Below are 13,258 nucleotides of genomic sequence, written 5' to 3'. Positions count from 1 at the left end.
GAAAAAGGTTTATTTCAGTTTTTCAGGTGGCGCTTGCTTAATAAATATCATATTGCAAATAAAATTATATGTATCACAGAGATATAGGAAAAATTAAATTGATAAAGCTGTCAACCTTCAGAGAATTCAATGCAATGTTTTATCCTTTAATATAGTTACTTTCCAGTTTAATACATAGGTTTTTCCTCACATTATACTTAATGGGAAATCAGTGCAATGAACTGAAAATTCTTTATAATCCTGCACAGAGGTACCACTACAAATTTAATACAAATTGGGAGATTTAAAAATGCTGATGTAAAATCTGGTTTTATTGGGAATCAGAAAGTAGCTTCCCAAATAGGCAAAATGGTGCAAAAAAACTTAGATTCTGGTGACAAAGATTCTTTAACAGATTTGAAGACAAAGGTTAGAGGAAATTGAAAAAAGATAAAAGTTTCAGATTCAAACAACCCACATAGAAAAGAAAGAAAATATCTATGTGACAACAACAAAGTTGTGCCGTGTAAAAGTTTTGAAATAAAAAAAAAGTTTTTTACCTATAAAATGTTTTTGTAAATTTTTTTTTTCATCATATCATATCATAATTAGTAATTCTATTATTTTGAATTAATTCATTGTTCATAAATTCCATTTCGAGTAAGCACTTTCAAAACTTTGCTAGAGAAATACAATTTCAAATAATGGTTAAATAAAAATCTTACAAAGCATAATTTTAGAAAAGACATAAAAATGCAATCAGTTTCCTTCGATATTTAAGAAAAATAGTTTTATTAGGTTTAAAAGACACATATTACATCACATTTTTAAATCCAGTGCATACAAATAAATATATCATAATAAAATATTCAATTCATAGATGCAAGTTTCTAAAAATATAATGATTAATTTAAAAGAAACATAATCACATCAAAATGCAATTAATTAAGTCCAATTATTGATCAAAATAATTTTATGAGATTTAAAACTATGTAAAATCACATTTTTAAATTTAGTTCATACAAGTATATTATAGTAAAATTTACAATTTGTTGTTAATAGTTTCTAAAAATATAAAGATTATATTGGAAATATTATCAAGCATTTTTAATAGGTATTGTTGCATCTTTAAGCCATTTCAATGCATCATGTTTTCCTAGTTCTTTTAGATAGCCACCAACTTTTTCCAGGCAGAGCATATGGTAATTATTTAGCCATGAAACCTGTAATAAAAAATAGTAGAAGTAGATTAAACATGTTTTAAGAATAATTTATTCAGAGACTACTTTTTTTAATTTCAATTTTAACAATGAAGAGGAAGTAAATTATATACAAAGGGCAAAAAAGGAACACTCTGAATAATTTCTGACCCAGAGATTAGATCTTCAATTAATAGGACTCAATCTTAATGGTTTAAAGGTGAGATTTCAGTTATGCTAATTAATTAGAGAAGACAATATTTTAGGTAGCAAAATCAGATATAAAGACATATTTTCTCTGAAAAAACATAATTTTTGCACACAATAATTTCATTTGCAAAGATAATTTCATGAAAAGTAGTTTTGAATAATTAATTATTTTGTTTAATTATAGCCATAAATATTTAAATTGTAAAATTTAAATTCTTTTACAACATTTTAAAGAATGTATTTCATATGTATATCATATGTATTTCAATTCAAATTTCGTTATTGATAAATATTTTTTTTTAAAATATAAAAAACAAATATAAAATTGAATTAAAGAAAGTAAAACTAAATGTTACCTCGTCAGATGTTAACAAGGAAGTGTCAATCAGCTTTGCTTGGAAAGGAAATACTGTTAATGGCTCAAAGGTAAGATACTGTTTGTCTCCAAAATTGTGCTAAAAATAACAGTTTGTTTTAAATAACTAACAAAACAGACATAGTTTACTAAGCTTTTATACATCTTTTTAAACTATTATTTCATTTGGCTATTACAAGAGTAAAAAAAGACATTCAAACTATAAATAAGAGTCTCAATTGATAACATTACTTACAGCTTTATTGTCAATAAGATAATTTGTATTCATATTTCTAATATAATGAATGTATATTTAAAATCATTATGAGTTTTTGTTTATTTTATATGACATGACAACAAAAGTTTCACATTGGGTGGTGACCCCGGCTGCAAAAAATCTTCAGTACAGCAGTGGGCACTACAGATTATTACAGAATCAGCAGAGTTCTTCTTCTTCTTCTTTTTTTTTTTTTTTAAAGAAAACAAACAAATGAAGGGAAATCACCGGGAGTACTTTTTAAAACATTTCTGAAGTTGTTACGAATAAAAATTAAAAAGAGAAAATAAATTAAGAGGAAAAAAAAATTTTTTTTTTTCAGTTACTTAATTACTGGCTCAGCTGCATATGGATTTCTTAAAATTCACCTACAACACAGAGATTTTATGCAAAATTTTTAAGGGCCTTGTTTTTGCGAATTTTGTTTCGTGCGTATGTTAGATTTAGCTGAATTTTTACAATAATAATCTTTGTCTGATTGCATATATATATATACAGTACTCTCTGGTCTCTTATAAACAACACGATATTTACTTACATCAGTTTCCGCTTTTTTCGCTACAGCAAGATTCTCTAACCTAATGCCAAACTTATTGTCTTCATAATAACCAGGTTCTGAAATTATATGCAAAGAAATATGTAAAAAAAATAAATAAATAAATAAATTAAAAAATAAAATAAATAAAGAATAAATCTTTTTAAAATTAACATTACAATGAAAACAAATTTTTATAATAGAAATTATCTATTATTCAAAATGCAGAAAAAAGTCTATAAAAGCACCCCTGCAATAGCCATTATTGGCCAAGGGGGTTAAGGCTTTACAATTTCATGACTAAACATGATGGTGACAATGTGGTAAACATTGCACATGAGCAGCATTTACTTCTAAGGCTAGTTCTCACCCAATTACCCAAAGCTGGTATGGACCACTGGGGTTCAAAATTACAAACCAGTACTTTAAATAATATCACAGCTCCAAAAAAAAAAAAAGCCATGTAAAATTTCAATTTACACAAAACCAACTTTCAGCAACAAGCCTCAATAACACTAATATCTTTCTGTAAGATACTTTTAACAGTAATAAAAGTTCTTAGTGTTTATAACACGTATACAATTAAAATGTTTGCAAACTTTTATTTAATGTGCAACTTTGATCTAAATTTTAATAGAAAGTAAACTTTTTTATTGAAAAACAAGTTAAAATGACTTATTTTTCTACTTTTGTTTCTTTAAAGTTTGAGCTAAAAATAAAACCAAATGAAAAATCTTTCTGCAAAAACTCTGTACTGTCCTGTGACAAAATCATCAGGATTATGTGACAGATACTACGATTATGATATTTTATACATATCTTACAATACTTTTTGATCATGTCAAGAAACCAGGAAACCATAACTACCATTATGCTTAAATTAGGAATTTTTAGAAGGAGGATAAAGCTTCAATATGTTTTAAAAATTTCCAAATTTTTGCAGCGATTTTGGAAGGTGATTGCACAAATAAAATTGTGGCACGACTGACCTATGGAAAGGATCATTCCGGATTGGATTCCAGGATCTTCAGCTCTATAACAAAGACTTATCCCACAGGGTCCTATAACGAAAAGAAGTTGAAATGAGAGAAAAATAGTCTTAAGAAATGCCAGATGAGAGAAGAATTGCTGTCATAACTACCTTCATGCACATTTAAAAAGGATCCTACGCCATGTCCAGTTCCATGTAAGTAATCTAATCCATAATCCCATAAAAATTTACGAGCAAAACTGTCAATTCTATGGCCTGCAAAAAAACAAACAACGCTAAATTGTTGCACAAATATATAGGTTAATACCTATATATTGCCTAATTTCAGAAACAATGGCAATAAAAATCTTTTTTTAAAAAAAATCAGCAATAGTACTTTTTATGTATGATTTTGAAATCCAAATTCTTTTTGACCAGCATCTTTAAAGAATTTGAAATTTACGTAAAACTTTAATATAGCCTACTTATGCAATGCTACTCTCAATGCAACATTTATTCCCTATTTTAATTGAAAAATATCCTGCTATGCTGTTTCTTCAAAGGTTTTTAAACAAAAAATAATAAAATAATCAAAAATTTCCCCACATCAAAGATGGGGAAAAAAACATTACTCTAAAAAAAAAAAAAAAAAAAAAAAAACACTTTAAAATCTTTTTTAAGGCAATAAGTATCCTTACATAAATAACTAAATAAAAAAAATAGTCTTGTTTGAAAGCATTAACTCTACACCTAGAAACACGTGCTTATTAATAGGACAAATAATTATTCAATTAAAATAAAACTAGTATTGCTGTTTTTATTATGAAGTACAGGGGATGGACAAAATAATGGAAACACTTCTATACTAATACATTTTTTCAAATTTCTCAAGAAATACTTAAAGAATCATTTTATTACTTCAGAAGAGTTAAGGTCATGTAATTTCTCATACTTATCAATGAAGTTTAAAGCCTTTTAGAGGTTTGAGGGAACCAACAATAAATTACAAACAGAAAATAGTGTTTTTGAACACCCTATGCTAAAATATGTAGCAATAAATATGTGACTTATAACCAGTAATAACCAATACTTAAATAAAATAACCAATTACTTTGGTTATTTTTGCAATAATTTCCCAAATTTTTGTAAGTCAAGTTTAAACATTTATGGAGATATGGACATTTTTATAAAAACAAATTTTTTTTTGTCTCACGTTTTTCTGCTGTAATTTTAAAAATATTCAATAAAATGAAACAAAATTCTTTAGAGCAATTTAAAATTAATTATAAAACACTTACACTTTAAAATTAGAAACAAATTCATTGAAAACCGAGTAATATATAAGTAATGAAAGTAGCTATTTTATACTATTTTATATTTTCTTTCCTTTTTGTTTCCTTTTGTTTTTGACATATAAAAGCTATAATACCACATAAAATTAAAAAACTGCAAGAAAATTTTCAAAGACTTCACCTAACAGTTTTTTTAGACATTTCAAAAAGTATCAAAGTTTAATTTTTTAAAGTATAATTTTTTAATATTGTTATGCATGATATAATTAAAATTTGACTAAGAGAATTTTTTTCACATGGTAGAAAAAAGTATTATCATATCATTTTCATTCTTTTCTAAAACTACTTGAAATTTTAAATCATGCACAGTAAGTAAGCACATTTAATTCAAGTGATAAAAGGTTTTAAAAAAGAGTTTTCACAGTTACAATGCTGAAGCATCGAAAAAGTATAACTGAACTCGAAATAGCAGAAATTATGTAAAATATTCTATATTTATTCTGAAATAGACAGTACTGATAGTGACACAATAATGTATTCTGATCATAAAGCAGCTTTGATGTAAAGAAACGCTAAGATAATTAGATGATGATGCCTCGTTTAATCCCATTTCCAGAAAAATCCTACAAATCGGCTAATGAGTTATTACAAATGCAAAGATTGCAGCATAGGGCTGCGTATAAATTCTAGATTTCAAATTTCTACAAAAAAAAATTTTGAGTAGCGTATTTTGGTGTTCTGAAAAAAAAATTGTATAAACAATGTAAACAAGAAAAACTCAAATATGTAAACAAAAAATATTGATACAGTATGTGTTGTTTCTCAACATTACAGTACATTAAAGAACACCTTCATATTTTGGTAATCTCAAGGATTTTGTCTTAGCAGCAAAAAAATTCCAGCCCTGGACAGGTACTGGCAAAAACAATTCCTAACTTCAGTGCTAAGTGCGTACTTGCAACTTTTGTTGTGAAAGAGTTAATAGAAACTAAAGGACATTTTTACCAAATCTAGAGTGGAATATAACCAGTAAACAGCAGGTTTGAAATTAAAATAATAGCTAAATAATTGTTTGTAAAAAAATAACAGATCAAAATGTAGAGTTTTATAGAAAATTTGAAAAGAAATTAAGATGGAAAGAAATGAACTGATCCGAATTTTTTTCCTTTTGAATATTTTTTCTAACCTTAGTTCAATTCTTGCTTTGTGTTAGCAGTATATGCTGGCCGAACTTTAACAGGATTGTAGCATCAGCAAAAGAAATAAAGCTATCATGTCTTACATAATGCGATAGATGTTAAAAACATTCAAGGAGAAAAAAATTCACAGTAAAACCAATCTCCCAGTGTTAGGCTATGAAAACTGTTTACTTTAAATTACTAGTTTAGTTAAATTGTTTAAATTCAAGAACTGTAAATCGTAAAATTCTGATTGTTTTAGAAAGCTAAGGAACAACAGATTAGGAATTTCATAAAACAAATACCTCAGAAATTTGGTTTAAAAATATGTAATGTTATTAATGTTTAAAATTATGTTATGCTATAATGTATGATTACCTCAGTATAAATTTAATATCTTATTATTATAAAATAAGTACAACATATTTTTACCTGTACATTTTGCTGGAAAAATAGCACGTGTTAGAGCAATATGACCTTTAAGTACCAAGGTGTAAGATTTCTAAAAAAATTACACTGTTATTAATACTTGGAAGAACATAAAGAATAATTTAAGAACAGGAACTTTTTTAAAAATAATTTACTATTTCCATGGGTGTTGGCTCACCAAAATGCCATGTTCTAGTAACATCAGTTGTTCCATCCCTAAAATAACACAAGATAAAGGAATTAATTGAGACTTTAGAGAAATAAATAAAATGAATTTTAATAACACATAGCTTAAACAAAATTGATAAGAAACTAAATTAATTGTGCTTAAAGAATTTGCATTTCAGTTAAATGTGGCTTCTAAGTCTTAAATTCTTTTTGGCCAAAAGCATAAATTTCTTCTCAATCTCTGAATTGTATTATAAGTGATATTTAACATTCTCAAGGGGAAAGAAAATCTAATGAAGCATCAAAACAGAAAGACTTTTAAAAAATACTTTATTATGCAAATTAATTGCAATGGGCTATCTTTTTAAATACTCTATAAGGCCAGTATAGTCAAATGAACTTTAAAACATAGTTTAAAACAAATGTCTTGGGTTTTTTCTTAGAAAATGACACTGTGAGACTTGGTCAGTTCAACCAAACACATAGAAATATTACGTCATCAGGATATTACATACATTCAGGTGTTTAAGGGAGCTTAGACACTTGTCATAATTCAAAAATGGTTAACAACTTCATACTGGAAAATCAAATGCTGATAGGTTTGCATGGAAATTGAACATACATGGAGCAGATTTTATACCACAAATAAAATAATATGTTTACCTGTATTGTGTTCCACAATCACAAAGATATATTTCAGAAGGATCTAATTTTCTATTTGTTTCCTTTGATGGTTGATAATGAATAATAGCAGCATTAGGTCCTGATGCAGATATGGTGCCAAAGCTCAAACCAACATAATCAGTTAAATCTCTTGTAATAAAGAAATAAATAAATATATTAATAGGTAAAGTATAAAAACATACTGCAGCTATCTATAAATATAACTAATTTTCTAAAATTTTATTGTAAAACACAAATACAAAAAGTAATACAGTAGAACCCAAAACAATGCAATGTGCACAAGACTAAAGGCATGTGAGAAATTTAAAATAGTTATATAACAGTAATGACTTTTTCAGACTATTTATCAAGTACTTAAACATTAAAGTATGGGAAAAACTATAAAAATAAGGTCTATTTTAAAGTAATATAAGCGAAAACTTTCTTTTAATTTCTTTCTTGTATTATAAAAATGTTAGGGTCATTATTGTCACCATTTTCAATGTTTGATATTGTGATATAATTTGCTTCGCAGAAGCTTGTAACCTTTAGAAACTTGAAATTTCACAGGAGGAAATAACATTATAAAAAGAAATAAAATAAAAAAATAATTAAATCTTGGTAATTATTTCAGGAATTTTTGTAATTCGTAGTCATCATTACAAATGAAATGAAAAAGAAGTCTAACATTTTAAACTTTTGTTACTATTCATATAACTATTTTAAAAAATTATTTGTTAAAATTTTAAGTTAAAAGCAACCTACTCAAATTAATTTAGTTGGAAGTCTGGATAGATTTGGGCTAAATTGGGTGTTTGTCACAATATTAGAGATCAAATTCATTGAAAAAACTAAAATAAGCCAAAAAAACTGCAGTAATTCTCTATCATTATCATTTATTAATAAAAAATAAATTAATAAAAAATATTCTGCTTAAATGCTAAAATTCTTCAAAAATATTGTTGAAAAAATGCTGTTAAAAAAATCACAATGAAGCCAATAATTCTTTGAATAAAGAGTGGTTATAGTCCAGTCTACAGTGCTTAAAGAAATATTACTGGTTCTAGCCAGCTGAAGTCGAACAAGCATTTATTCTGTTATAGAGGTATATTAGGCTTAAATACTATAATACTATTACACTTTAATTAAAAATTGAATAAATTGAACACTTTTAATAAATAACAAATTTGACTTGACTTGTATAGTCTTTATTAATAACTAATTATAATTATATATGTTAATGAGGCATCATTATACTCATAGCTGTTTAAAATTGAAATAAAGAAATAATACTGTAAAATGTAAAGAACATATTTAGTTATTCTATTTCCTTTAAAGGAATTTAGCTATTAAGGATAGTTTTGGTACAAATTTGATTGAACATTCCTCCTTTTTCTCCGCATTAAATGGAGTGTTATAATATTTCCCATCACATTACAAATGATGACACATTGCTGCTAATGAATTAAAACTTCATTAATTGTTGGTGTATGGTCAATATGTCCAACTACTGATATTGGTTTGGAGCAATACACAAATAATGGGGTTAGACTACTCAAATTACTACTTTTTGTATTTTTGTGTTCATAGTTGATGCACTGCTAAAGAGAATTCTATTCTAGTTAGTGTTACTGAAAATTAAAAAGGCTTATTTTGTGAGCAGTGAACAAATTCTAATTTTGTATCTCCTTGATATTTTATTAAGCGGTGAAGAACAACAAAAAATAATTTGGTACTATTAAATTTTATGTCCAGGAGCAGAATATTTCATTATTATTCATGCCAAATAGAAGGGTTGACTGGACTATAACTAGATAGCTGAACATTTTTTGATTTTCCTTTTACATTTTTTATTACTTAGTCATCTAGTTATAGTAGACTTGAAATGTTACAACTAGATAGATCTACAACTTACCATACATGGAACAAAGCAATGGGTATTAAAAGTAGACAATTCTTAATAAAAAAAAAACATTATTCTTATTTTTCCAAAACCGGATCAAACTAGTTATAGTATAGTACTATATTCAAAATACGTTTCATAATAGGACAACAGTAATTATTACAGAAGTAGTGGTTTTAAAATCTCCGTTAGAAAAACCCATAATAGAGTATTTTTTTTTAAACAGAGGTCTAAAAATCATCATTTCTGTCATAACTATTATTTAACATATAAATGAAAGATGTTAATTGAAATATTATAACTAAATAATAATAATCTAAATATAAATAAAATTACTTTTTAATAGCTTCTAATTTGTCAGCAGCACTTATCTCAGTTAAGTTTCCAGTTGATATTTCCAGAGTAAGCCAATGGAAAAATTCAGAAAGTGCAGCACCGTCTTTTATCTACCAAAAGTTACAATACAAGATCAATAATACTAAAAGAAGCAAACATTTAACTAAAAAATTAACCTGTTTAAATCCAAATTAAATCAAAACCAATTTGCTTGGTACATTAGGCAATGTTAGGTTTTCTGATTGAGATGAATGTTGGGATGAATAGCACAAAAGCCAGAATTAGTTGAACATTGCGAAAAAAAGGACCACCCTGAATAACATTTGATCGGACCTTCACTCTATTAATTAGCATATTTGAGGTTATCCCCTCAAGACATAAAGATTGAGTCCCAGAACGCCAAAATTCGATCAATGGATTAAAAGTTATTCAGGGTAGTCACTTTTTTTAGCACACTTTACATTAACAACTGCATAAGAAAATTATGTACTAAATAAAAGTACTCTAATTTTATGTAAGAGGAAAAAATTCAAGGAAGAGAGACATTTCCTTTTTTTCTTCTTCTCATCCAGATCGTATAGTAATCGGGATAGTTTACTTATTATACTAATAATAACTTATTTTTACTGAAAGATAGCAAAGCCCATTACAGTGATATTTTCTAGTTTATGTTAGTTGCGCCAATATCATGATATCTTTAAGTTAAACAGATTACAAATGTTCTAAAAAAAGAAAATAATAAAAAAATTAACTCTTTATTTCAGGATCATTAAAGATACATCTCAAAACACAATAAAAAATTATCACATCAAGGATAAATTTTTTATGTTAAATAATTACTTAACTTATTTATTATGCAGAAATTACTGCAACTTTTAAGCAGACTAAACAGAAATTCAAACACATTTTTCACCTCCTAGGACATGAGAAATTTATATGTATTTGACAAAGTAGTTTGAATTGACTGCTTGTGTTGCTAATTGTAACTTATAGGATATTGAGAGTTCAAATGATCTATATTGCAAATCATGGTTAATGGATGTGATGTCTATTTAAGTTGCTCTGCTTTTTTTTAATCAACTTTTACAGATGCTAAAGTAGGTCTAAAAAAAATCTAAAGTTTGTATTCTTTACACTTTATTAATTCTGGGGTAATCAACCATTTGCTTACTATGTGCCAATTTTTTGAAAGTAGAGTTCAGATGCGACACACGATTTGAACTTTGCACATATATAATTGATTCGTTTTTATTTAAACTTTTTTACTCAGTGTCTTTAACCATCAAACTCGTGGTAAAGCAAAAGATCTAAAAAAGGCAATAAAATTTTACTAAAATTAAAGAAATTAAATATAATACAATAAAAAACAATATCATAAAATATAATAAAAAAGAATATAATAAAATAGAATGTAATAAAATAGAACAGAACAAAATAGAATAAAATAAAATAGAATAAAATAAAATGTAATAAAACAAAGTAAAATAAAATAAAATATAGCAAAATCAAATAGAATAAAATATGATATAAAAATAATAGAATAGAATAAAAGAGATTAGTAAGAATACTAAAATATCAATAAAAACTAAAGAGAATCAGCGGCTTCTCCTAAGACCAGAACTAATTAAAGAACCACTTGTAATCATCCAATGCATATTCCACTCGATATGGTGCTACATTCTTTATATAATTTCAGAATTTTTTTTCAAAATAAAAATTACCCTAAGATCATGAGCTTGGTTAAAAGGTCTATTTTTTCTGTGGCTTAATAGCTTAGATTATTGATAACAATATAATTCACTACAATCGAACAATAAATCCATGATGGCGAAAAAGGAAAACATGTTTAAGTGAGGTGATTTTTATCAATTTTCAAATTTGACACATATTTTTTTTTAAAAATATGTTGGAGTAAACAAAATTTTAAAATTCAAACATAAAAGTAACATTCTAGTTAATGTAAAGTTATTAATAAATATTTAAATATGTAAAAATTACGTATTGAATATTAAACAAAAAATATGAAAGTAAAGTGATTTCTAAGAAAATGAATAAGTTAAGGTAAAACAAAATATAGCTGTTTGAAACAGAAAAAAAAGATAAGAATCAGCCACACATACTATTAAATAATAATTTGATGTAAAAACATTCTATAATACTACAAAACTTACGTGAGCAATACGAGCGCCATTGATTTCTACATCATTTTTTATACTCTTTAGCATCTCTACAGGTGTGGTTTTCATAAATCGATAATTCTGCAAGTACATTGATAGAGAACTTACTTGCGAGAGAAAAAATTCAACAATCTCAAAATTAAGAAGAAATCTAACATTATATTGATATGAGTGTATACATTCTAAGGCATGGAAAATAAATAAATTATACCACAATAATGCATAATCCTGATGTATAACCAATTGTTCTTATTTTAGGTAATAAAATTATTATTTTAGGTATAGAATATTTAATCAGGCTCAAATTAAAACAAACATAAAAAGTAATTTTAAAAGTTCTTTTTCCTTTCATTTTATGGAATTTGCCTTCAGAGTATTTATTTATTATCCTTTCTCCTTCTTTTTGACAAAACAATTTATTTCTGAAACTTTTCTGAACAAATCTTTTGGTATAAACTAAAATAAATACTATTCTGCCTCACTGCAAAATTGATACGATTTTAATTATTAATTTCTTGAAATTTAAAATGAATTAAAATTTATTTTATGATTCGACATAAAGGTCTACAGAAAATTGTCTGCTTAAAAAACGCCCTGTTTTTATTAATTGCAATAATTGTTTTTAGCAACAAAAAAAAAAGAAGATAGATTAAAGCTAATTTTAATTGATGAAAGACTAAGACAGCACGTTTGAATGTACAACAAATTCTGAATAGTAATAGAAGAATAATTATCCAGGGCAGCATACTTGTTTTCCCTCTCTAATATATTTTCACATTCTTTTTACGATTACTTTAAAGGCAGTTCCACCAGCTAGGAATTTCCAAACTTTAAAAGCATGTAACTTAGTTAAAATAAATCAAGCAGTTTTGATAATCTTTGTGAAAATAAGTCTTGACGTTTATATTTTGCAACGCATTTAAATCTTGCAATTACATTTGTAAATGGTGGATTTGCCCTTAACTATGAAACACAAAAGACAAATGACATAAACACACTACTAAAACACAAATGAATAAATTGTTAGCAAAAACATAGAAAAATATTAAAGGGAAAGTTTTTTCACATTATCTGCAATCTACCACTTCATATTTGTAAAATAACATGCTAGAAAAATATAGTATTGATAAAAATAAAAATACTTTTTACCTTAGGGATGAGTGAAACGATGCCGTAACATGTTCTCTGATTAAACTATAAAATAAACAATTATTAAAAGCTTAAATAAACTGCTCGAAAGTATGGTTAATTTTTCAACTTTTAGTTTAACAAAGAGATGTAATTTTTTCAACAGTGTATATATGCATATACTTTAAATAAACATATTTTTGAGAGAAAAAATAATAACTTATCATATAAATTGATATGTACAACCAAACCTCAATATCATGAACTTCAATATCACAAAATTTTTACATATTGCGAAAAGATTTTAAAGCTCTTTTTGCCAAATACATTTCCAGGTGACCATGGATTTCATGAAATATTTTGGTCTCCAAAATTTTTTTCTCTACTTAACGGCCATTCATTCCCTCTTTCTAATATTTTTCAAAAATAGATCAGTAAATATAAAACGCTTTCGTAAAT

General features: G+C 26.1%; 1 protein-coding gene across 1 annotated transcript in view; it reads right to left on the bottom strand.

The window, feature by feature from the left end:
* Positions 1-754: 754 nt before the first annotated feature.
* The window catches only part of LOC107448263 (xaa-Pro aminopeptidase 1), a 28,786-nt gene continuing 16,282 nt past the window's right edge, over positions 755-13,258 (bottom strand). Inside the window, exons 10-20 of the mRNA XM_087151678.1 lie at positions 12,821-12,865; positions 11,666-11,752; positions 9,495-9,604; positions 7,256-7,405; positions 6,580-6,640; positions 6,428-6,497; positions 3,697-3,801; positions 3,545-3,616; positions 2,559-2,635; positions 1,745-1,843; positions 755-1,202 (exon numbers count right to left, since the gene is read on the bottom strand). Of these exons, the coding sequence (XP_087007804.1) occupies positions 1,077-1,202; positions 1,745-1,843; positions 2,559-2,635; positions 3,545-3,616; positions 3,697-3,801; positions 6,428-6,497; positions 6,580-6,640; positions 7,256-7,405; positions 9,495-9,604; positions 11,666-11,752; positions 12,821-12,865 (1,002 nt within the window). The 3' untranslated portion in view covers positions 755-1,076. The remainder of the gene's footprint in view (positions 1,203-1,744; positions 1,844-2,558; positions 2,636-3,544; positions 3,617-3,696; positions 3,802-6,427; positions 6,498-6,579; positions 6,641-7,255; positions 7,406-9,494; positions 9,605-11,665; positions 11,753-12,820; positions 12,866-13,258) is intronic.

Source organism: Parasteatoda tepidariorum, chromosome 9 (assembly GCF_982258835.1).
Source record: "Parasteatoda tepidariorum strain Cologne lab strain chromosome 9, Ptep-v5.0, whole genome shotgun sequence".
Classification (NCBI taxonomy): domain Eukaryota; kingdom Metazoa; phylum Arthropoda; class Arachnida; order Araneae; family Theridiidae; genus Parasteatoda; species Parasteatoda tepidariorum.
Note: the sequence above shows the minus strand (reverse complement) of the source record. Positions and strands in the feature narration are given on the sequence as shown.